The sequence below is a fragment of the Chrysemys picta genome, chromosome 12 (genome assembly GCF_011386835.1).
Source record: "Chrysemys picta bellii isolate R12L10 chromosome 12, ASM1138683v2, whole genome shotgun sequence".
NCBI lineage: Eukaryota > Metazoa > Chordata > Testudines > Emydidae > Chrysemys > Chrysemys picta.
Window position 1 is genome coordinate 27,059,190 of NC_088802.1, and position 23,459 is coordinate 27,082,648.

General features: G+C 52.5%; 1 protein-coding gene and 1 long non-coding RNA gene across 3 annotated transcripts; one reads left to right on the forward strand and one right to left on the reverse strand.

Moving 5' to 3' along the window:
- Positions 1–291: 291 nt before the first annotated feature.
- On the reverse strand, positions 292–4,687 carry LOC101944724 (zinc-binding protein A33-like). The gene is made up of 3 exons (XM_005314080.4): positions 4,412–4,687; positions 2,931–3,093; positions 292–2,337 (listed from the first exon to the last, which is right to left on the reverse strand). The coding sequence occupies exons 2-3, from the start codon at positions 2,983–2,985 to the stop codon at positions 1,808–1,810; spliced, it is 585 nt and encodes a 194-aa protein (XP_005314137.2). The 5' UTR covers positions 2,986–3,093; positions 4,412–4,687; the 3' UTR covers positions 292–1,807.
- LOC135974474 (uncharacterized) lies at positions 3,335–23,045 on the forward strand. Of its 2 annotated transcripts, none has more exons than XR_010591733.1 (4): positions 3,335–3,467; positions 20,703–20,876; positions 22,082–22,225; positions 22,994–23,045. It is a non-coding gene; the product is annotated as an uncharacterized LOC135974474 (long non-coding RNA). The 2 variants fall into 2 exon arrangements; XR_010591734.1 differs by lacking the exon at positions 3,335–3,467 and adding an exon at positions 18,621–19,012.
- The last annotated feature ends 414 nt before the right edge of the window (positions 23,046–23,459 follow it).

The window sequence follows — 23,459 nt, forward strand, 5'->3', positions numbered from 1 at the left end:
ACACACACACATATTGTCTCAACACTCTGGAAATTATCCCATGACAGGCTGTCACATCCTTGCCTCAAGCAAGAAAATTAGGGGGGCACCCAATGTGTTAAAGCTCATGGTTTGTCTTTGTTTCTTTTCACCTAGGAACATAGGACTGGAAGGGACCTCCTAGGTGATGGTCCATTTGCAGGCATCCCCATATATTATCTTGTTCACAAACTTTTCATTCATCCTCAAATAGATTGTTTGCCCCCATGATTCCTGTTGGGAAGCTGTTCCAAAACCTCACTCTTCTGATGGTTAGTGTATCCAATGATTTTAGTTTATTTTCATTTATCAACATGTTATATATTCATTGTATGTTAATTAGAGTTAATTTGTAGGGTTATAAAAGTATAAGATTAATTAGTATATAAAAGAATAATGCATTAGACATAAGTAAGACAAGCTGAAATGCAAGAATCTGTAGGCTGAGGCCTGCAAAATTTCAGTTTAGATATTTTAGGCCTTGAAGACAAGAAATGATGACATAAACCAATGACCGAGAAATAACCCAATGCCCTAAGATTATGGGAAAAGAGGTACCAAGTGGTGGTAATGCGAAAAATTACCCAGAAGATTAATATTAGATCATAACAATACTGTAAAGGCAAATCTGTCTCTGACATGTATCTTAACCACAGGATACAGGTTGTGTGTCAATGCTAATGAGAACAAAGGGAACTTATCCTATAGAAAATCGGGGTCCCTTAAGTTTCAAGGAGACAGCAGACCAATAAGAGAAAAGAGGGTTAACACTTTTATGGACATGCCTAGAATAAGTTATAGTCAGAATCAAATTATAAAGCGGGCGCCTAGATTAGAAAAATGGAGTTCCCTATGGGAACCCCAGCAGGAACCATCCCTCTACTGATGATCAAGTCATGAGAGATACAACAGATCCTAACACTATCTAGGAGGATGTGAGTATAACTATATTTGTAACTTGTGCATAGGTCTGTATAGAATTTCTATATACTCAGGTAATCATAACTTTAATAAAACTTGTAAAACAGACGAGACCTTGTACTTGTGAATGTATGTGTGGTCACTATGCTTGATCTTCATGTGTTCATAAAGATTCTATCTCTAAAGCAAATAGCAGAGGCGACTTTCACACTGTTAAGCTTGAAACTGTAGCCGCCAAAGTCAAACCCACGGTGCTGTAATACCACAGCACAAAATTCACGTTAACTAGAAAAAAGGTTACATTAGAAAGCTCCTTCTAATTTCCAGCCTCAGTGAATTCATCACCAGTTTATACCCTATACACCTAGAAGGAGAGAGCTGCACTGACATCTATATTAATTCCCTCTTACACAAAACAATTAACACACATGCTAAACCAGAATTCTCATTTCTCTCACAGTACGGGGAAGAATTGGACCACCTTACCTAGCTACACAGGGTATATTTCTTTTCAATTAGAGGTAAAGGTAGAGCAAGATAGGAAAGATGAGAAAGTCATATTCACAGCAGATCACTTGTCTAGCCCTGATCACCAGGCTGAGTTCTGGAGGCATCATGGCAGAGGTGACCATTAAGGAGGGACCTGGGGGAGGAGAAGGTAGTAGCTGCTTGGGTTTTATTAGGGAGCATTTGCCATGCACAAGGGGCAGCGTGGCAGGCAGCGAAGAGGTGTTTAAGGGAGATGCTGCCTCATGGGCTAAAATCCAGATGCATCAGGGTGTTCATGCTTCAATCTCTGGCTGAGACAAAACATGATCCAACATCCATTGATGTCCTCAGAAATGGCAGCAGCCTCTAGACTGTGCCCTCAGTTATTGGAGGGTTGTGGGGGACACAGTCTAAGGGAGGTCCCTACAGACCAGACCCAGAAGAACGGGTAGATCTTCCCAGAAAAGGAGGAGGTGAAGGCGTGGAGGGGGGCCATGGTATCAGCATCGTAGAAGCACACAACCCCTCCTTCATAGTCCAGATACACTCTGATCTTGCCAGGGTTCTGGGGCGGGTCCAGCGGGCTCCATTCCGCAGTGACTTCCCGGTACTGGCCCCTGGAGAGCTGGATGGCCCACGTGCCTTGCTTGGGACTGAACATGAACCATCCCTTCCTGCTGGCAGACTCCCTGGTGATTCCCAGAGCCCAGCCCCCTGTGCCAGCCACCTCCACGTCCCAGTAATGCGTCCCTGACTCGTAGCCGTCGGAGCCGAGCACGCAGGAGTAAATGTCGAATCTCCCTGGGTTGTTGGCCAGAGCTAGCTTTGTCTTTGTGGCTGTCACACTTCTCCGGTCCTTGGAAAGGGCCAGATTGGGGTGAGCTGTATCTGGGTCCAGAGTGACATCCTCTGTGGAGAGAGACAACCCAGCAGGTGAGAGCCTAAGCTTATACATAGGAGCAGAAAATGCTATTGCAGTTGCTCAGGCAAGAGCTCCTCCATTCCTCTTTCTCAGGCTCTGGGAAATAACTAAAGGACAGAGGGCCCTGGGCAGAGATTCTCAATAGAAAATTTTAAATTTACAATCAGAGACTTGGGAGAGGACTGGTATCCCCAGGTCTCAGAGTGTTAGAGGTAGGAGGGGGCAGCTACAATGTATAACGGGAAGAGGACAGCAGAGGGTGGAGCTCGGGAAGGGGTGGCTAAACTGCATAATGGGCACTAGGGGCAGCAGAGGGTGAGGGGTGAGGAACGGGCAGCTATACCGTACAATAGGCACTAGGGGGAGCAGAGGGTGAGGGGTGGGAAAGAGCGTCTATACTGTATAGTGGGTACTAAAGGGTAGCAAAGGCCAGTGGGAACCTTCCATTTCCCAGGAGTGGATGGGAGGATGGGGTATCTCAGCGGTATGGCTAGCTGGTGTGTAGCGCCCTGTGAAGTTGCACCGGCACCCACAGGTGTCTGGTTCTTTGATGCCCTGGGAACCATGCGGGAGCAGTTACCTTTTTCTCTGTAGACCTTCATCTTGGGGTAACCCAGCAAGGAATCGTAGCCCATGAGGACGGCTAGGATGTGAGCAGCCAACGGGGAATATGGATCTGCTGTGACCAACCAGGGGGAAAGCTGCTGTCCGGAGTGGATCCTTCTAGGACAGGGGTGGACAAACTACGGCCCGCAGGCCGGATCCGGTTCATCAGGGCTTTGGATCCGGCCCGCGGGATTGCCACCTCCGTGGCTCTGCGGGTCCTGTGCCTGCGGCTCCTGGGGAAGGGGGGGAGGGCAGAGGGCTCCGTGCGCTGCCCTTGCCTGCAGGAACCGCACCCTGCAGCTCCCATTGGCCGGGAACTGGAACCACGGCCAATGGGAGCTTTGGGGGAGGTACCTGCAGGCGAGGGCAGTGCACGGAGCCCTCTGCCCCCACTCCTCCAGGGCCGTAGGGATGTGGTGCCGTCCGCTTCCGGGAGCGGCGTGGGGCCAGGGCAGGCAGGGAGTCTGTCTTAGCCCCGCTGCACACCGCTGCCACCCCGGAGCCACGCCAGGTAAGCGGCACCGGGCTGGAGCCTGCACCCCGAACCCTTCCTGCACCCTGCACCCCAACCCCCTGCCCTGAGCCCCCTGTCACACCCCACACTCCCCCTTCACCCCAACCCCCTCCCCTGAGTTCCCTCCCACACCCTGCACCCCAACCCCCTGCTCTGAGCCCCCCCTCATGCACCCCAACCCCCTGCCCTGAGCCCCCTTGTATGCCCTACACCCCTTCAGCACCCCAACCCCTTGCCTTGAGCCCCTTCCTGTACACCACACCGCACCCCCCTCCTACACCCCGCACTCCCTCCCACACCCCAACCCCCTGCCCCAGCCCTACATTCATGGCCCCGCATGCAATTTCCCCACCCAGATGTGGACCTCGGGCCAAAAAGTTTTCCCACCCCTGTTCTAGGAGAATCTCTGCCCTGGAAAAAGAGTATGCCAGAGATAACTTCCACTCTCTGTCCCTCCACACCAAATGGGAGTGTCCTTTCTACTGTACTTGTAGGCATGTCTCTGAGCCACCCCACCCTCATTGCCGGACTATCCGAGCCCCCTTAGCCAACTTTAAATAATCCCCACAACCCCCCTACAAGGGGAGGGACCACTATCCCCATTTTATGGAGGAGAAACTGAGGCATAGATAGACTAGCCATGATCACACAGGAGACCTGACTCCTAGCCCCTCTGCTCTAACCTGCTTGACCCCACTCCCTTCCCCAAACCAGGGATGAGTTCAGGAGTCCTGGTTCCCAACTCCCCTGCTCTAACCACTCAGCCACACTCCACTCCCCAAACCAGGGATGGACCGCAGGAGTCCTGCTTCCCAGTCTAGTGCCCTATCCACTAACCCACAATGTTCCCCCCTACAAATCGCTAATAACCCCCATTGATTTTGGCTGGCATTGTGCCTGCTTGTTACACCTGAAAGGCCCCAGCACTCCTTCCTTCCTACCTGCTCAGGCCCAGCTGCCGTCTGACCCCTCCTGGCCCGTACAGATCCTCTGGGGGCTGCTTATCAAATCCCCATCATGTTCCCAGCCCTTGAAGCGCCTGCCGAGACGAGGCTGGATGCCTGGCCGAGCCCTCAGCAGTGCTGGGCAGCTAGAATATGGTTTGGGGCTGCAGACCAGGCAATTTCCCACCCTGCTGGGTTCAGTCCTCTTCTCTCCAAGGGGGCTTCTGGTTGCCTGGAAAACAACTCAAAGTGCAACAGAACAAGGAGGGCGGACTTTCGTCCCAGTCACAGGTCACCTCTAATCACGCTCGGGACATGGCAACCCTGCCAGGAGAGAGCTAATCTCCTGTGTTGAGATAACGAGCCAGCTGAGCAGAATGCAGCCCAGGGCAGGCACCCGGGCTGGGGCTTGTGCCTCTGTATGCGGAGGCACCAGACTAGGAGCCAGGACTCCTGGGTTCTATTCCTGCTCTAGGAAGGGAGTGGGATCTAGTTGGTTACAGCAGGGAGTGGGGTGGGAGCTGGGAATCAGGCTCCTGGGTTTTGGTCATCACAGATGGACCTCTCAGCGCTTATCTGGCTCCCATTACTGTGGTATCTGAACATCTCACATGCATTGATGAGTTCACCTTCACCGCCCCCTCTGAGGCAGGGAGCGATGGTTACCCCCAAGGTACAGAGGGCACGAAGACTTCAGGGACTTTGCTTCAGGTGACATGGGCAGTTTTGGACCGAGAATCACTATGCTGGAAAATAGCTACGCAGGCCCAGCGAAAGCTACACAGTATAAATGGAAGGGAACCAGCCCCAGTGACTCCAATGGGGTTACTCCTGATTTACACAGGGGTGAACGAGTGGAGAATCAGGTCGGTATGTTTATTACTGTATTACCTTGAACCATTCAGTCACTTTGTCCTTAGCAACAAATAATACATTTTTACAGAGCAGAAACTACTGGCCCAGATCATCAATTGGTGTAAACTGGCATTCATTCCAGTGGAGCAACACTGATTTACACCTGCTGAGGATCTGGCCTAATCAATAGAAATTGGGCTCTGGTAAACTTACACCAGCTGGGGGGTCTGGCACCATGACTCCAATGGAGCTACAGCCCATTGACTCCAACTCGGGATCTGGCCCCATTGACTCCAATAGATACCAGCTGGGGGTATAGGCACCGACTCCATCGGCACCCACTGGCAGCCAGCTCCCCTCTCACTCCCAGCACCTCCCACCCACCAGTGGCCCCGCCGATCAACTCCTCCCTCTCCCTCCCAGCGCCTCCCACCCACCATGATCAGCTGTTTCACCGCGAGCGGGAGGGTCTAGGAGGAAGGGGGAGGAGCAGGGACGGGGCATGCTCGGGGGGGGGTGGAACTAGGTGGGAAAAGGCAGGAAAGAGGCAGGGTGGGAAGAGGCAGGACTAGGGTGAGGGTTTGAGGGAAGGGGACGGGTGGGGGGCGGGACCTTGGGCAAAGTGGGGGGTTGAGCAATCCCCATGCCCGGAGGAAGCCGGCATCAATGGCTGGGAATCTGGCCCCATTGACTTCAATGGAGCTATGGCCCATTGACACCAGCAGGGGATCTGGCCCCATTGACTCCAATGGAGATACGGCTGATTCCCACCAGCTGGGGATCTTGCCCAATGTTTGCAATCGCTGGCCCTGCCTGGAAGACTTAGGCGGGAAATGTCAAATTGGGCCTGTTGGAAAAGGCTCCATGAAAGGAGATGCAAAGAATGTGTGCAGCAGAGGGCTCTGGGGCAGTAACGCCTGGCACCAGTGCGGTCAGGGTCTAACAGCGCCCCAGTGCCAGATTCAGGGGCCAGCTGGAGTGAGGAGATTGCTGGCCTGGTGGAAAGGGCACTTGGCTGGGAACCTGAAGATGTGGGTCCGTTCCTGGCTCTGCCAGAGACATCTGGGTGATGCACTGCATCGCTCTTACCTCCCCCACCCTTGTAAGAACATAAGAACGGCCATACTGGGTCAGACCAAAAGTCCATCTAGCCCAGTATCCTGTCTTCCAACAGGTTTCAGAGTAGCAGCCGTGTTAGTCTGTATCCGCAAAAAGAAGAACAGGAGGACTTGTGGCACCTTAGAGACTAACAAATTTATTAGAGCATAAGCTTTCGTGGACTACAGCCCACTTCTTCGGATGCATATAGAATGGAACATATATTGAGGAGATATATATACACACATACAGAGAGCATAAACAGGTGGGAGTTGTCTTACCACCTCTGAGAGGCCAATTAATTAAGAGAAAAAAAACTTTTGAAGTGATAATCAAGCTAGCCTAGTACAGACAGACAGTTAGATAACAAGTGTGAGAATACTAACAAGGGGAGACAGATTCAATGTCTGTAATGGCTCAGCCATTCCCAGTCCTTATTCAAACCGGAGTTGATTGTGTCTAGTTTGCATATCAATTCTAGCTCAGCAGTTTCTCGTTGGAGTCTGTTTTTGAAGTTTTTCTGTTGTAATATAGCCACCCGCAGGTCTGTTACTGAATGACCAGACAGGTTAAAGTGTTCTCCCACTGGTTTTTGAGTATTTTGATTCCTGATGTCAGATTTGTGTCCATTAATTCTTTTGCGTAGAGACTGTCCGGTTTGGCCAATGTACATGGCAGAGGGGCATTGCTGGCACATGATGGCATATATCACATTGGTAGATGTGCAGGTGAACGAGCCCTTGATGGTATGGCTGATGTGATTAGGTCCTATGATGATGTCACTGGAATAGATATGTGGACAGAGTTGACATCGGGGTTTGTTACAAGGATAGGTTCCTGGGTTAGTGGTTTTGTTCAGTGATGTGTGGTTGCTGGTGAGTATTTGCTTTAGGTTGGGGGGTTGTCTGTAAGCGAGGACAGGTCTGTCTCCCAAGATCTGTGAGAGTAAAGGATCATCTTTCAGGATAGGTTGTAGATCTCTGATGATGCGCTGGAGAGGTTTTAGTTGGGGGCTGAAGGTGACAGCTAGTGGTGTTCTGTTATTTTCTTTGTTGGGCCTGTCTTGTAGGAGGTGACTTCTGGGTACTCGTCTGGCTCTGTCAATCTGTTTTTTCACTTCAGCAGGTGGGTATTGTAGTTTTAAGAATGCTTGATAGAGATCTTGTAGGTGCTTGTCTCTATCCGAGGGATTGGAGCAAATGCGGTTATATCTTAGAGCTTGGCTGTAGACAATGGATCGTGTGGTGTGTCCTGGATGGAAGCTGGAGGCATGTAGGTAAGTGTAGCGGTCAGTAGGTTTCCGGTATAGGGTGGTATTTATGTGACCATCGCTTATTAGCACAGTAGTGTCCAGGAAATGGACCGCTTGTGTGGATTGATCTAGGCTGAGGTTGATGGTGGGATGGAAATTATTGAAATCATGGTGAAATTCCTCAAGGGCTTCTTTTCCATGGGTCCAGATGATGAAGATGTCATCAATGTAGCGCAAGTAGAGTAGGGGCGTTAGGGGACGAGAGCTAAGGAAGCGTTGTTCTAAGTCAGCCATAAAAATGTTGGCATATTGTGGGGCCATGCGGGTACCCATAGCAGTGCCGCTGACTTGAAGGTATATATTGTCCCCAAATGTGAAATAGTTGTGGGTGAGGACAAAACCACAAAGTTCAGCCACCAGGTTAGCTGTGACATTATCAGGGATACTGTTCCTTATAGCTTGTAGTCCATCTTTGTGTGGAATATTGGTGTAGAGGGCTTCTACGTCCATAGTGGCCAGGATGGTGTTTTCTGGAAGATCACCGATGGATTGTAGTTTCCTCAGGAAGTCAGTGGTGTCTCGAAGATAGCTGGGAGTGCTGGTAGCGTAGGGTCTGAGGAGAGAGTCTACATAACCAGACAAGCCTGATGTTAGGGTGCCAATGCCTGAGATGATGGGGCGTCCAGGATATCCAGGTTTATGGATCTTGGGTAGCAAATAGAATACCCCTGGTCGGGGTTCTAGGCATGTGTCTGTACGGATTTGTTCCTGTGCTTTGTCAGGGAGTTTTTTTAGCAGATGGTGTAGTTTCTTTAGGTAATCCTCAGTGGGATCAGAGGATAATGGCCTGTAGAATGTGGTGTTAGAGAGCTGTCTAGCAGCCTCTTGGTCATATTCCAATTTATTCATGATGACGACAGCACCTCCTTTGTCAGCCTTTTTGATTATGATGTCAGGGTTGTTTCTGAGGCTGTAGATGGCGTTGTGTTCTGCATGGCTGAGGTTATGTGGCAAGTGATGTTGCTTTTCCACAATTTCAGCCTTTGCACGTCGACGGAAGCACTCTATGTAGAAATCCAGTCTGTTGTTTCGACCGTCCGGAGGAGTCCACGCAGAATCCTTTTTTTTGTAGTGCTGGTAGGGAGGATTCTGTGGGTTAGTATGCTGTTCAGAGGTATGTTGGAAATATTCTTTGAGTCGGAGACGTCGAAAGTAGGATTCTAGGTCACCGCAGAACTGTATCATATTCATGGGTCTGGAGGGACAAAAGGAGAGGCCCCGAGATAGGACAGACTCTTCTGCTGGGCTAAGAGTATAGCTGGAAAGATTAACAATATTGCTGGGTGGGTTAAGGGAACTGCTGTTGTGGCTGCTTGTGGCATGTAGCAGTTTAGATAGTTTAGTGTCCTTTTTCCTTTGTAGAGAGGCAAAGTTTGTCTTGTAAATGGCTTGTCTAGTTTTTGTAAAGTCTATCCATGAGGAAGTTTGTGTGGAAGATTGGTTTCTTATGAGAGTATCCAGTTCTGAGAGCTCATTCTTAATCTTTCCCTGTTTGCTGTATAGGATGCTGATCAGGTGATTTCGCAGTTTCTTTGAGAGTGTGTGACACAGTCTCTCAGCATAGTCTGTGTGATATGTAGATTGTAATGGATTTTTTACCTTTAGTCCTTTTGGTATGATATCCATCTGCTTGCATTTGGAAAGGAAGATGATGTCTGTCTGTATCTGTACGAGTTTTTTCATGAGGTTGATGGATTTCCACTCCATACGGCTAAATGCAGTGCCTTGCATAATGAAAGGTTTCAGAGTAGCAGCCGTGTTAGTCTGTATCCGCAAAAAGAAGAACAGGAGGACTTGTGGCACCTTAGAGACTAACAAATTTATTAGAGCATAAGCTTTCGTGGACTACAGCCCACTTCTTCGGATGCATATAGAATGGAACATATATTGAGGAGATATATATACACACATACAGAGAGCATAAACAGGTGGGAGTTGTCTTACCACCTCTGAGAGGCCAATTAATTAAGAGAAAAAAAACAGACTCCAACGAGAAACTGCTGAGCTAGAATTGATATGCAAACTAGACACAATCAACTCCGGTTTGAATAAGGACTGGGAATGGCTGAGCCATTACAGACATTGAATCTGTCTCCCCTTGTTAGTATTCTCACACTTGTTATCTAACTGTCTGTCTGTACTAGGCTAGCTTGATTATCACTTCAAAAGTTTTTTTTCTCTTAATTAATTGGCCTCTCAGAGGTGGTAAGACAACTCCCACCTGTTTATGCTCTCTGTATGTGTGTATATATATCTCCTCAATATATGTTCCATTCTATATGCATCCGAAGAAGTGGGCTGTAGTCCACGAAAGCTTATGCTCTAATAAATTTGTTAGTCTCTAAGGTGCCACAAGTCCTCCTGTTCTTCTGTCTTCCAACAGTGGCCAATGCCAGGTCCCCCAGAGGGAATGAACAGAACAGGTGATCATCAAGTGATCCATCCCCTGTCACCCATTCCCAGCTTCTGGAAACACGGGTATGGACACCAGCCCTGCCCATCCTGGCTAATAGCCATTGATGGACCTATTCTCCATGAACTTATCTAGTTCTTTTCTGAACCCTGTTATAGTCTTGGGCTTCACAACATCCTCTGGCAAAGAGTTCCACAGGTTAGCTGTGTGTTGTGTGAAGAAATACTTCCTTTTGTTCGTTTTAAGCCAGCTGCCAATTAACCTGTGACATAGGGTAACTACTTTTTCTTTCCACCCTCCTCATTCAACATGATCTACGATGCTGCTGACCTGAGCTGAGAGAGGTCCCACAGATGGGGGTTGGGTGGGGCGGGAATAAACAGGTTGTTTGATGCAGGTCTGTGTGTAACTCAGCCTTAGATGTTCTGCCCACGAGTTACACCAGCAGCACCTGACCCTTGCTGGGTTTACTGTGGGAGGGTGATGGAGGCATGGGGCTAGCCCAAGGGCTGGTTTCCAGCTGTGGGCTCATGCCTATAATCAGGAGAATCCCTCCCACCGTAAACACACCCACCCATGTCCGTGTCTGTGAGTTAGTGTGGAACCACATCAGAGCTTCTGTCACTGCACAAAGCTCTTCTCTCTGCTACTTGCTCAGCCCCTGTGTGGTCTCGCCCAGTGGCTGAGCTCTCAGCTGCTGACACAACGCAGATAATAGACAACAGCACCCCGAGTCTTGCTGCTGGGAATGGTCCAACCAAACCCTTTTCCCACCCACCGGAAAACGGGAGTTCATCCAAACCATCATTTGGAGAGGCAGGAAAGTGGTTTTTTCAGCTAGGTTCCTCAATGGGGAATTTCAATCTGATGCATTTTTCGTTTTGTCTTGAACTGAAATTTTCATTTCGATTTCTGGACTATGGAAATTTCAGAGTTTGGGGTTTTTTTTCTTCCCTATTGTTTCCTCTCTTGCCACTGAATGCAAGGAACAAATGCATCCATGGAGCTTTCTTTGTTTCTATTTAGATCGTTAGCTCTGTGGGGCAGGGACGGTCTTTTTGTTCTGTGTTTGGCCAGAACCTAGTCCAGTGGAGTCCTAGTCCATGACTGGGGTTCCCAGGCACGACCCCAATACAAAGACATAAATAATAACATAATATCTAGAAATTAGTTTTTTCCTTTTTCCATTCTGTAACTTTTCAAAACTTCTCCAGCTTTGGAAAAATGACAGGAAAAAAAGAAAAAGAGAGAAAAACTGGTAGTCTGACCAGTCCTGGAGATCTCACCCCCTGGGAACCAGGCATCTGAACCTCACGTAGCTGGGTGTCTGACTCTTGCTGATGATCTGGATTGGGAGGGATGGTACAGTTGCATGCAATAGAACTTGTTTCCAATGTTCTATTTCATTAAAAGCAGGTTTATTTCCATTCCCGCAGTGTGAAAACAACCTTCCCATAAGGTTTCGTAGCTAAGCAAACACAGCCATCTGCCCATTGATGGCACAATGTGCATTGAAAAAGGGCTGTCCCTCAATCCAGATAGTTGCCTCTGATCCTATGATGCATCGGCAGGTTTGCATGTGCAGAGATCTGGCTGGGAGAGGGCAAAGCTCAGGGACACAGCCTAAGGGAGGTCCCTACAAACCAGACCCAGAGGAACTGACAGCTCTTCCCCATAAGGGAGGCAGTGAACGCATGGATGGGAGCCATGAGGTCAGTGCCATAGAAGTACATGGTCCCAACTTCGGAGTCCAGATACACTCTGATCTTGCCAGGTCTCTGGGGCAAGTCTAGCTGGCTCCACTACACATTGATTGCCCTGTCCTGGCCCTTGCTTGTAACTGAAACTGAACCAGCCCTTCCTGATGGCAGACTCCCTGGTAACGTCCAGAGCCAGCCCCTTGCACCTGCCACTGCCACCTCCACCTCCCACTAACGTCTCCCTGACAGGTAGCTGTCAAAGCCCAGTACGCAGGAGTAAATGTCCAATCTCCCCGAGCCATTGGGCTGGGGTGAGCTGTGTCTGGCTCCAGGGTCACGTCCTTTAGAGACAGACCGACAGGGGGACAAATGAACAGAGATCACAGGCCTGAGGGAGGCAGTTTGTTAATTTCAAAGGCAGAAATTGTTCCGTCTAGAGAATTAACCAGTGAATCTCTCTTGATTTAAAGGGGGGGAGGGGAAATGTGATAACTGTGAATGCCAATAGCAGGTCCTGAAGCACTTGATGTGTTTGACAGGTGCCTCTTTGATATGTTTGACAGGCGCATGCAGAGGAGGCTGATTATCAGACACTTGATAGAAATTTGAGGTGGGAGGCACTCCCCCAAAAAATGAACCATAGGAGAGAGAAGCTTTTAATCTGAGCATTCAAAAAAGAAGGTGAAACTATAGAAGAGCTTGTGGCTGATCTGAGGCTGACCAGTCAATCTGGTAATTTTGAGGGGGCTACATAAGCGGCGCATGAACCACCCGTTTGGGGAAGTTAGCCCCCTAGCCCCAGTTCTTGTGCCTGAGGCCCTGCCCCTCCTCCACCCCTTTCCCCCACCCCCCAGCACCGAGTCCCAGGCTGCTGGCCGGCCTGTCCTAGCCCAAGCCGCTGCCCCCGCCTCCACCCATTTTGGGGAAGAAGAGCTTGGGAAGAGAGGGAAGCAGAAGGGGGCCTTGGTGCGGAGCGTGGGTGGGGCCATGCCTGGCTGTTTGGTGAGGCTCAGCCTCCCCTGGCCTGCGATACCCACTGCCCATGGGGGGCTAATAGAGTCCCTGATGAGAGAACCAGATCATGACTGGGATCTAAGACAAAAAACTCAGAGAGACAGTACTGGAACACCCAGCATGAATCCTTCGCAAGCAACAGAAAGGAGGCAGTGCAGAATGAAGCTTATGGAAGGTGGAGTGTGCTCTGACACTGTGGATGTGACAGAGAATCCAAAATACTACAGGAAAAGAGACCAGAACCAGAGAGAGACATGTGGAGGTCAAAGTCAGAGTCCAGAAGACCGGTGCATGGAGCTGCACGCAGTGTGACAACCAGAACAAGCCAAGACAATGCCCGGCCTATGGGAAAGGAGGCAAGAATGGCAATAGATTATATCAGTTTACAAAAGTTTGCAAGCAGGAGTAGCATGTGCACAGCATGGACATAGAGAACAGCCACTGTACCACTAGTGCAGAGGAATTCTTCACAGGAGCAGTGAACCGCATTGCAGCAGAAGATGACGGGACTGTCACCCTGAAAGCAAATGGGACATTTGTTAATTTTAAGTTCGATGCAGGTGTACGAGCCACTGTAGTTTCAGAAACAGTGATACTAGCACTGACAGAAAAGCCCCCGGACAGTAGAAGATAAACAGGTACAACTCAGGGCTTACCAAGCTGAGCTTATCCCCACTAAGAGAGCATGCAAACTGGATGTATGCATAAGTGCCGACTCCGTGGGTGCTTCGGGGATGGAGCACCTACAGGAAAAAAACAGTGAGTGCTCAGCACCCACCAGCCACAGCTGATTGGAGACACCGCCAAACAGCTGTTTGGCAGCTCGGAGAGAGACTTGTGGGAGGGCAGACAGCAGCGAGTAGCAGGCAGGCAGGGGCCTCGGGGGAGGGGGCGGAGCAGGGCTGGGAAGAGGTGGCGTGAGGGCGGGGCCTCAGGGGTGGAATGGGGGCAGGGCCTTTGAGGGAGGAGTGGAATGGGGACAGGACCTCAGGGTGGAGCAGGCATGGAGCACTCCTGGGAAAAAGTAAAACTCAGCTCCTATGGCTGTATGGGTAAAAAACAAACTGGAAAGGATCCAATTAGTAATAGTGCCAGGGAAAAGAGCGTGCGCTGTTGAGGTAGAACAGTGGTTCTCAACCTATTTACCTTTGTGGGCCGCATCCAATACTACTTGTATGGCCCTGAGGATATTAAATGGGCCGCAGCTCGGTGATGATTGGGCTGCAAGTGGCCCGCGGGCTGCCAGCTGAGAACCATTGGGTTAGGAGCATGGCAAGCCCTGAGGGTTCTCACTGGAGGGGCAGGGGACCAAAACAATTGAGGAAGAGTTTGAGGACATCTTCCAGGGGATAGGGTACACAATAAAGCTGAAAGAGCCTGTCATAAACATACAGCTATGGGTAGCATAAAATCCCTCCTTTACCTGTAAAGGGTTAAGAAGCTCAGATAACCTGGTTGAACAGTTTCTTTGGTTTTGCACACTTTACCCAGCCTGCCTTTATGTCTTTTTTAATAACTGTAACTTATCATTTAAGGCACAATGACCTGTTAACGCTTAAAATGAGTACAAAAACCTTCCCCCACAGATTTGAAAGTATCGTCTCACCTTATTGGTCCTTTTGGTCAGGTGCCAACCAGGTTATTTGAGCTTCTTAACCCCTTACAGGTAAGGAGGGATTTTATGCTACCCTTATCTGTATGTTTATGACAGAGCCCAACTGCCCTACAATTCACATCCCTGGAAAAATTCCCATCACCCTAAGGCAAAGGCTAAGAGAGGAGATGGGCCGCTCATTGCTCTGGGAAACATAGATCAAACAGAAGAACCAGGAGTAGATACACATAGAATCATAGACTCATAGGACTGGAAGGGACCTCGAGAGGTCATCTAGTCCAGTTCCCGGCACTCGTGGCAGGACTAATCACATACTGGTGACTGTAGGCAAGACAGAACCCTTGGCTTATGCAGGATTAAATCAATTAAAGAATTAAATCAATACATAAAAAGGGAACTTTTCCTACTACCTACAAAGCAGAGATGTCTTTGTGGAGGTGAACGATGCCAGATATTTTTATACACAGGATGCATCAGCAGGGTTCTGCCAGGTGGAAAACAGACCCGATGTCTGTGCACATTCACACTCTTTCTGGGAGACAGACTGTGCAGATTGGGCTGTGCTCAGCACCCACAATGTTTCACTGGAAAATGCAACACATTTTGGATGGTGTAGAGGGTACCAAGATTTACATAGGTGACATTTTGAGCTGTAGAAGAACATGACCAGAAGCTCCAAGCCAATGGTGGATTAATGGGGCCCATGCCCAGGCGCCCTGGCCAATTTGGGGGCCTCCGCAGGAACCTGGGTAGAAGTGGGGGGGGCCAGCCATGCTGGAACTGTGGTCTCACTCCCTGTTCCTCCTTATCCCCTTGGCCAGAGAAGGAGGCTTTTCTCATAGTCTATAGGTGTAAAAAGTTCCAGGTCCTTATTTAAGGGAGGCCTGTGATATCTGAAACTGACCATAACCCACTTACTGCCTGCGATGGCACAGAGAGAGACCCCCACACCAGCAGAGAAGGGGTTAAAGAGAGTCTGTGGGCCCAGCTAGACCCTCCCCGCTGCACCGTCAGTCAATGCCAAGCCTGGAGGGAGAATAAAAGGTGAGAATGTGGCTCAGTTCAGGGCTGAGCTTTGCCAAGTCTATAGAGACGGATCCAACAATGACATCACGGGTAAGTGGGAACAGCCTTCTGTGTTCCTAGCCTTGGAATCCAGAAATCTAAACCGGCTCCTGTGACCGTTCCGACGGGTGATCTAATCAGGATATTGTTGGCACTAAGCTGGGTAAGAGATGTGCAACTGGCCGGCATGGGTGGCTGGTGAAGCTTCCCCTGGGGGAGGCTAGCTCCCTGTCCCACCTCTTCTGCTCGCAGCCCGGTTCATACTCCACCTACTCCCTGTCCCCGCTCCACCCCAGGCCCTGCCCCTGCTCGGCCCCCTCCCCACTCAGTCCCTCTCCACCACCGCTCACTGCGTTCCTCCTCTCCTCACCCGTCCCCCGCGAGGCCCCCACCACCTGCAGGGACACAAGGAGCAATGGGGGGGTGTGTCTCATGGGCGCAGGGGGCTGGAGGAGAGGAGGGACTCGGCCAGGGATGGGAGGTGGGGGCCTTGGGGAAGGGGAGGAGCAGGGAGGGGAAGAGGTAGAATGCTGGCGGGGCCACCACGGCCCAGGTGTCCAGCGGCAGGTTCACAGCGGCTGTGCCACGGAAGGCTTAGCATCCCCTGGCCTTTTATACCTGCCGCCTATGCTGGCCAGAGCTGTAATTTTATCTGATTCCTTGTCAGGCAAAATGACAATTGGAACAGGGACTTCGGAAAGCAGAAATGACATCATAAATGAAATAATGTTCCTCACTCCGGAAACAATTTAGGCAGCGGTCTGTATAACAAATAGCATGGATTCCAGCACATATTGGAATACCCGGCGATGAGATGACTGACAAAGCAACAAAACATGCTCTAAAAAATGAGGAGGTGGAGATTAAAATACCCTTAAATAGGCTGGAATCTGAAAGTCATGAAGGAACTTGCGAAGGAGTGACAAGAACTACAGACTAAGGAACCAAAAGGACGAAGGTTCTATGATGTGTGCTCCAAAATCCAAGCTAATACTACACTCTGCAGTCAGGAAAGGAAAAGTGAAGTACTCATTTTAAGCGTTAACAGGTCATTGTGCCTTAAATGATAAGTTACAGTTATTAAAAAAGACATAAAGGCGGGCTGGGTAAAGTGTGCAAAACCAAAGATACTGTTCATCATGGTCTACGGCATAGTGGGCAATATTCTACGGAAAGAAAGTTTCTTTATGAAAAATGGAGTCTGCTTGGGATCAAAGATTTGTCCCCAAAGGGTCTGGTGAGAATCAGCTTAACATACATCTGGGTTTTCCTGGACAAAGCCTCTTTTTTGAGCCTCCTTCCTCTGTCCAGGTGGATTTTTCAAATAACAGGCAACCTCCAGGGGGTTTGCAGAGCAGACAAGCCCTGCTCAGAAAGAGCCCCAATTGGTCTGCTTCCTGATTGGTTCCTCCCCTACATTTGCAGCTGATTGGTCCATTCCCCTGCAAGCAACTGCTGCCAGATCCCACCCACCTCGGCTATAGTTCCCAGCCCTGGGGAGGGGGTCCTGCAGGTGTTGTACTTAAAGTACTGCACAGGATCTTTTGAGGGAGAATAAGGCAAAATGCCACATTTATTGGTAATACATGTATTAATTAACACTGTATTATATGCATATGATATATATTACACTCACACACTCACATACACACACATAAGCATACTCTTGTCTTGTTGATGTTACCAATTACTTGCTCCCCTTAACTTCACTGACCAGGTGAGTTAGATGAGGGAGGGGTTGGAGCTGGGCTTCTGCCAATCCGGATCGATGCTCCCATGTTGACAAGACGAGACCTGGGGTCCTCTGCAAGACACCTCACATTTATAGCAGCTTCCCTCTCATGCAAATCTATACCAGATTCAAAATCTGTGTCTGTGTCCATTGGTCCTTTGTGCTGCTTCCTTCTGGGTGTTGTCCCAATGCTGCAAAGAGGGTGTTTCCAAAAGAAGGTGCTTGCTTCTAACCCCTGAGGCTGTCAGTATGTCTGCTCTTCTTTAATGAGCCCACTTGGCACATTTTATTGTCCTTGGGTCTGGCTTCCATCCCCTCTCCAAGGGTTGCAGCTCTCTGGAGGTGCTGTCTTCCATTCCTTCCTCATTCACATTCAACAGGGCAATTGATTAAGAGTGTGTGTGTGTGGGGGGGAGATCTTGTTCTACTGCTAGCAAAAAGACATTTTTCTTCTATCTTATTCTATCCTTAGGGGCTATAACATTATACCAAGGTTCAATGCAAAGTTTCTATATGAGGCTTTGATACAAAGTTTCATGAAAACAGAGGTCACACATGGGTAGACCCACGACAAGGTTATATGAAGAGGCACAATGTAAAGTCATATGAAAATTATCAGAGATTTATCTACACAGGGAGGGGCTGACTGATGACTGGCATTGAATCCTGAGCTTGTGCTAGCTGCCCTGCCACCATGACAGGGAGTGACACAGCCCCCCACCTCCAGTGAGTACCCCTGCCACAGGTACCCCCTCCAGCACCCCCAACTGTACTAGGGTTACCATATTTCAACAAGCAAAAAAGAGGACAGGAGGAGCCCCGCCCTAGCCCCGCCCCTGCCCCTCCCACTTCCCGCCCCCCCAGAACCCCCAACCCTCCCCCCGTTCCTTGTCCCCTGACTGCCCCCTCCTGGGACCCCTGCCCCTAACTGCCCCCCAGGACTCCACTCCCTATCTAAGCCTCCTTGCCTCTTGTCCCCTGACTGCCCCAACCCTTATCCACACCCCCACCCCCAGACAGACCCCTGGGACTCCCACGCCCCATCCAACCACTTCCCACCCCCTGACAGCCCCCCCCAGAACTCCCAACCCATCTAAACCACTCTGCTCCCTGTCCCCTGACTGCTCCGATCCCTCTCCCCACTCCTGCCCCCTGACAGCTCCCCCCCAGAACTCCCAGCCCCCTACCCCCCCACTCCTTGTCCCCTGACTGCTCCGATCCCTCTCCCCACTCCTGCCCCCTGACAGCTCCCCCCCAGAACTCCCAGCCCCCCACCCCCCCACTCCTTGTCCCCTAACTGCCCCCTCCTAAGACCCCCCCCCAACTGCCCCCCAGGACCCTACCCCCTACCTGTACCCTGACTGCCCAAAACTTTCTCCACTCCCCCCCAAAAGTCCCCCCCCCCCGTTTCTTGACTGCCACCTCCAGAACCTTCCTGCCCCCTGGCCCCCTTACCCTGCTGCTCAGAACAGGGTGTTGGGCTCTGTGCCAGCCGGACACATGGCTGAGCTCCCCAGCACAACAAAACCCGGTCCCTGGCCCTGCACAGGGCTGCGGGACCGGGCTGCAGGAGGAGGAGCTGCTGCCGGCTCAGAATGCAGGGAGGAGGAAGCTGCTCCGGAGTCCAGGCCGGGACTTTCCTGCAGCCCTCCCAGCCACTCGCTCTGCTCTGCCGGGGGAGGGGGGACATCCCGGACATTGTGAGTGCTTTACAAATTCCCCCCGGACGCTATTTTTAGAACAAAAAGGAGGACATGTCCGGGTAAATCCGGACGAATGGTAACCCTAGCTTAGGTAAGCGCCGCCTGGCCGGAGCTCGCACCCAGAAACCCTGCCCCAGGTCGGAACCCCCTTCCACACCCAAATTCCCTCCCAGACCTCACACCCGGCACCCCAACCCCCTGCCCCAGGTCGGAACCCCCTCCTGTACCCTAATCCCTCCCAGAGCCCACACCCCCACCTGCACCCCAATCCTCTACCCCAACCCTGAGCCCCCTCCCGCACCCAAACTCCCTCCCAGAGTCCGCACCCCAACCCTCTGCCCCAGCCCGGATCCCCCTCTGGCACCCCAAACCCCTAATCTCCAGCCCAATCCCAGAGCCCGCATCCCCACCGGAGCCCTCACCCCTCCCTGCACTCCAACCCCCAGCCCCAGCCCAGTGAAAGTGAGTGAGGGTGTGAGAGCGAGCGACTGAGGGAGGTGGGCTGGGCTGGAGTGAGTGCGGGTGGGGCCTTGAGGAAGGGCATGAAAGGGGTTGGGTCAAGGGCATTTGGTTTTGTGCAAGTAGAAAGTTCACAACCCTACTTAAGGACCTTTGAAAAGCAGCCTCCTTTGCACCGCTCCTGATACCAGGGGCCAAGGCGCCCCCGGACATGAGAACCACACTAGGCCAGAGCAAAACGCTGCGTTAGAAATCGGAGCTCAGGCTGCCTAGCGAACGATAGCTGACAGACAGGAGATGTGGGAATTAAGGTTGTGCCTTCAGCCAGCAACTGGTGTTCATCCGTTTGCAGCACACACACACCTGTAGGCAGGGCCACTAGTTCCTTGTCTGTCTGCCTGTTTAGCGTCTCTCGGTCCTTACTGTGCCCATCACCGTGGTGTCTGAGTGGCAAACCAAGGGTTTGACGTGTGCATATGAAACTGCCTGACTGGAAGGACGTGGTTTGGTGTGGATCAGTGACTGCTGGGGCGATTGGTGGCAGAAGGCTCTGAGGGCCTGGCTCATTCCGACCTGGCTCATTCCAATGGCTTCTACAGCTGACAGCAGCCCAGTCTCCTGCCTGGGTCCGACGCAAACCAGGAAGTACAGGACCACTTTTAATAAGAGCAGCTCAAAAGATCTGAGCCCAGCCCTGCACAGATTTCCAGCTTAGGTTTGCATTTTCAGCAAAAGTTCTTCTTGATTATTTTCTCCCAACCCCCTTCTGCCTCCATAATAGCCAGCCACCCCATCAGTCGCATCCTGGGGCGCTCCAGGGACAGCGTATGTGCGTGTATGTGTACGTCTGTATATATGTGTATGTGTACATGTGCGTATGTGTGTACGTGTATGTGCACATGAGTGTGTGCACATGTGAGTGTGCGTGTGTATGTGTGTACATGTACCCCAGTCAGATGTATACATCTGGATTTCCTTTGAAAGAATTTTCAAATTGAGCTGATCAAGTGCAATGGCAAAGCACCCAATTCCTCTGCCCCCCAACTGCCTTCGCTGCTTTAACGTACAACCTGCTCCGCTGACACCTCTGACTCCTGAAAGCCCTAACGCTCCCGGGGAGCAGGCCGTGCCCTGCCCTGCCCTGGCTGCCCCGTGTGTTACCTCGGAGGGAATCGTTCCAGATTCCAATGGGTGTCAGGTCCAGGGAAGAGCCTTATCTGGGGGAGGCTGTACCAGACCCGCCTGACCCAGGCAGGCTCCCAGGTACTCTCTGCTCGGGGCTGATAAGGCTCCTTAGCAGTTTCTCTCCAAACAAATTCCAGTTCAAGACACCTGAAAGCTCCACAGCAGGGCAGCATCCCCAGAGCGCAGCAGGGCGGGGTTATGGGGGAGCAGTCGGTAGCAGCACCTGCCCCTCGTACGCAGGAGTGAGAAGTGCCAGCCTCTCTGCACAGAGCAGCAGCGTTCAGCCTGGGCCAGACGTGCTGCGGTGATTGGTAAGAGTGGGCTCAGAGAGCCAGAGGGTCTGTGGGGCAGCGCTGGGCCATTCTGCTCCGCACTAGGGCCGGGTGGGCGTGTTCAGCTGGGATTGGAACCCACCAGCACTTGTGGGTGTGAATGTGGGGTTGGAACGCAACGTGGGGCACTCCCACCTTGCCCGAGGGCAACTGGGGGGAAGGGCAGAGAGACACCTGGGCTGAGACCCCAGCTCCAGGGAGACAGTCACCCCAGTCCAGCTGGGTTAAATTGCCCAGCTGTGTGACAGCCCCCCCATCCCCGAGGGGTTCCCCCCCCCGGTATGTCACAGCAGGGTAATGTGCGTACTGAACGGCAGGGGTTCCCAGAGACTGGCTGGGAGAGGCCTTTGGGGATGGAGTAAGCAGCACTAAGGTACATGCCAACCTCCCTACAGAGGAGGGGCCGTGCCCCGCAGGTGGGGGGCAGGGAACTGGGACACTGCGCGGTGGGTCATTGTCTGGCCCAGGCCCTTCCTAGCTTGAGGCCGAGGCATTTCCTTCAGGTCACCTTCCGCTGCAGCTGGGCCACGGGCCCCCATAGCCACTAGCCCAGCCAGGGATCCCAAGTGAGGATTGTCACGGCTGGCTCCTCCCTGCCGCCAGCAGCTCTTCACTGCCAGGGAATTCCTGAAATCCTGTGTGCCCCTCCCCCACCCACCTCCTGGGGCTGTGAGTGCCCCCCCCCGGACAGCCCCTCCCCCGAGCTCTGAGTGCCCCTGGCCAGTCCCTCCCCTCAGCCCCCCCCCCACACTTCCTGGGGCTCTGAGTGTCCTCAGCCTGTCCCCCTCCCACACCCCGGGGCTGAGTGACCTTGGCCAACCCCCGTCCCTTCAGGAGGAACTCCCAGTACCCACCCAGCCCCCACACCTCAGGGTTCCCCTCCCTGCGGCTCTGTGGCCATACCCCCCACCCCCCTGTCCGTGGGGCTCTCATTACCCACCCTTCAGGCCTTCCCAGGGCTCTCAGTGCCCCCCCAGCCCCAATCTCCATTTTCCCTTTCTCTCACCCACTCTCCCGCCCTTCCCTGCCCGGTTATTTCCATGGCACAGGAGTGTCTCTGTGGGGCGGGAACATTTCTCCAGGGCGAGTCCCAAACTCCTCAGCACCCGCCCCCCTCCTGGGAGTCTCTGTCCCAACGGGGCCGGTTCCTAGCGTCTCCTCTCACCGGCTCTTCCCTTTTGCAGCTGCCCGGTGCCCTCGTCTCCTGCTCCTCGCCGGCCTGCTGGCCCTGTCAGCCCCAGTTCTCACCCTGGAAATACACAACCTGAACATCTTAAAGGGACCCACCCATGCAATCCGGAACATCCACCCAAAGCACCTGAAGGCAGGTGTGTCATGTGTCTGCTTCTATAGCCCTCCCCTCTGGCCCTAGGGATCCCTGCCAGCCCTGGGGCCTCAGGACGTCACTCACTGGCTGCCTGGGGATTATGGAGGCCTGAAGCCACTGGGAGAAATTACAATCCAAACGTAGCTCTCTATTCAAACCACGCTGAGCTCTTTGGTGGTTTGAGGGAGGGGAGGGAGGGAAGTTCGGAGGGGCACAGGGGCTGGCCCATTGCAGTGCAGGGAGCAGCATGGGACAAAGCCAGGAGGTGCTGGTTGCCTTGGGCAGCAGAGGGGGCGCGGAGGAGTGAACTGGTGCAGCGTGGGCCCGAGCCAGGCAGGGGCAGACGGGATGAGATGGGGGTGCTCGGGCAGCAGGGCGACTGGTGCAGAATTAACACAGAGCTCGAGCTAGGCAGGGCAGGGCTGTGCAGAGCTGGAGGGGAGGCGCGGGGGCTGGAAGCTGCTGCAGGAGGAGCTGCAGAGCCAGGGAAGGGACTGGAAGGCACAAGTTGGTGTGGGCAGAGCCACGGGAGCGGGCGGTGAGTTTGGTGGCTGCATTTGGGCCAGACTGGAGAGGAGCAGACGGAAGCCAGGTAGAGCGGTGAGGGGGGTTTACAGAAGCGTGGGCAGAAGAATGGTTTGTCCTGGATGAGGGTTTCAGGGACACGGAGAAGGGGAGGCGAATGCACTGCTAACACTCTCTGGTGCTTGGGAGACAGTCTCTGAAAACCCCTCATGTCACGCGGATCTCCCAATTCCTGTCCCTACAGATCAGGGGAAAGGGAACCTGCGGCACAGCCGAGCCAGTGCCCCGCAGGTGGGGGGCAGGGAACTGGGACACTGCGCGGTGGGTCATTGTCTGGCCCAGGCCCTTCCTAGCTTGAGGCCGAGGCATTTCCTTCAGGTCACCTTCCGCTGCAGCTGGGCCACGGGCCCCCATAGCCACTAGCCCAGCCAGGGATCCCAAGTGAGGATTGTCACGGCTGGCTCCTCCCTGCCGCCAGCAGCTCTTCACTGCCAGGGAATTCCTGAAATCCTGTGTGCCCCTCCCCCACCCACCTCCTGGGGCTGTGAGTGCCCCCCCCCGGACAGCCCCTCCCCCGAGCTCTGAGTGCCCCTGGCCAGTCCCTCCCCTCAGCCCCCCCCCCCACACTTCCTGGGGCTCTGAGTGTCCTCAGCCTGTCCCCCTCCCACACCCCGGGGCTGAGTGACCTTGGCCAACCCCCGTCCCTTCAG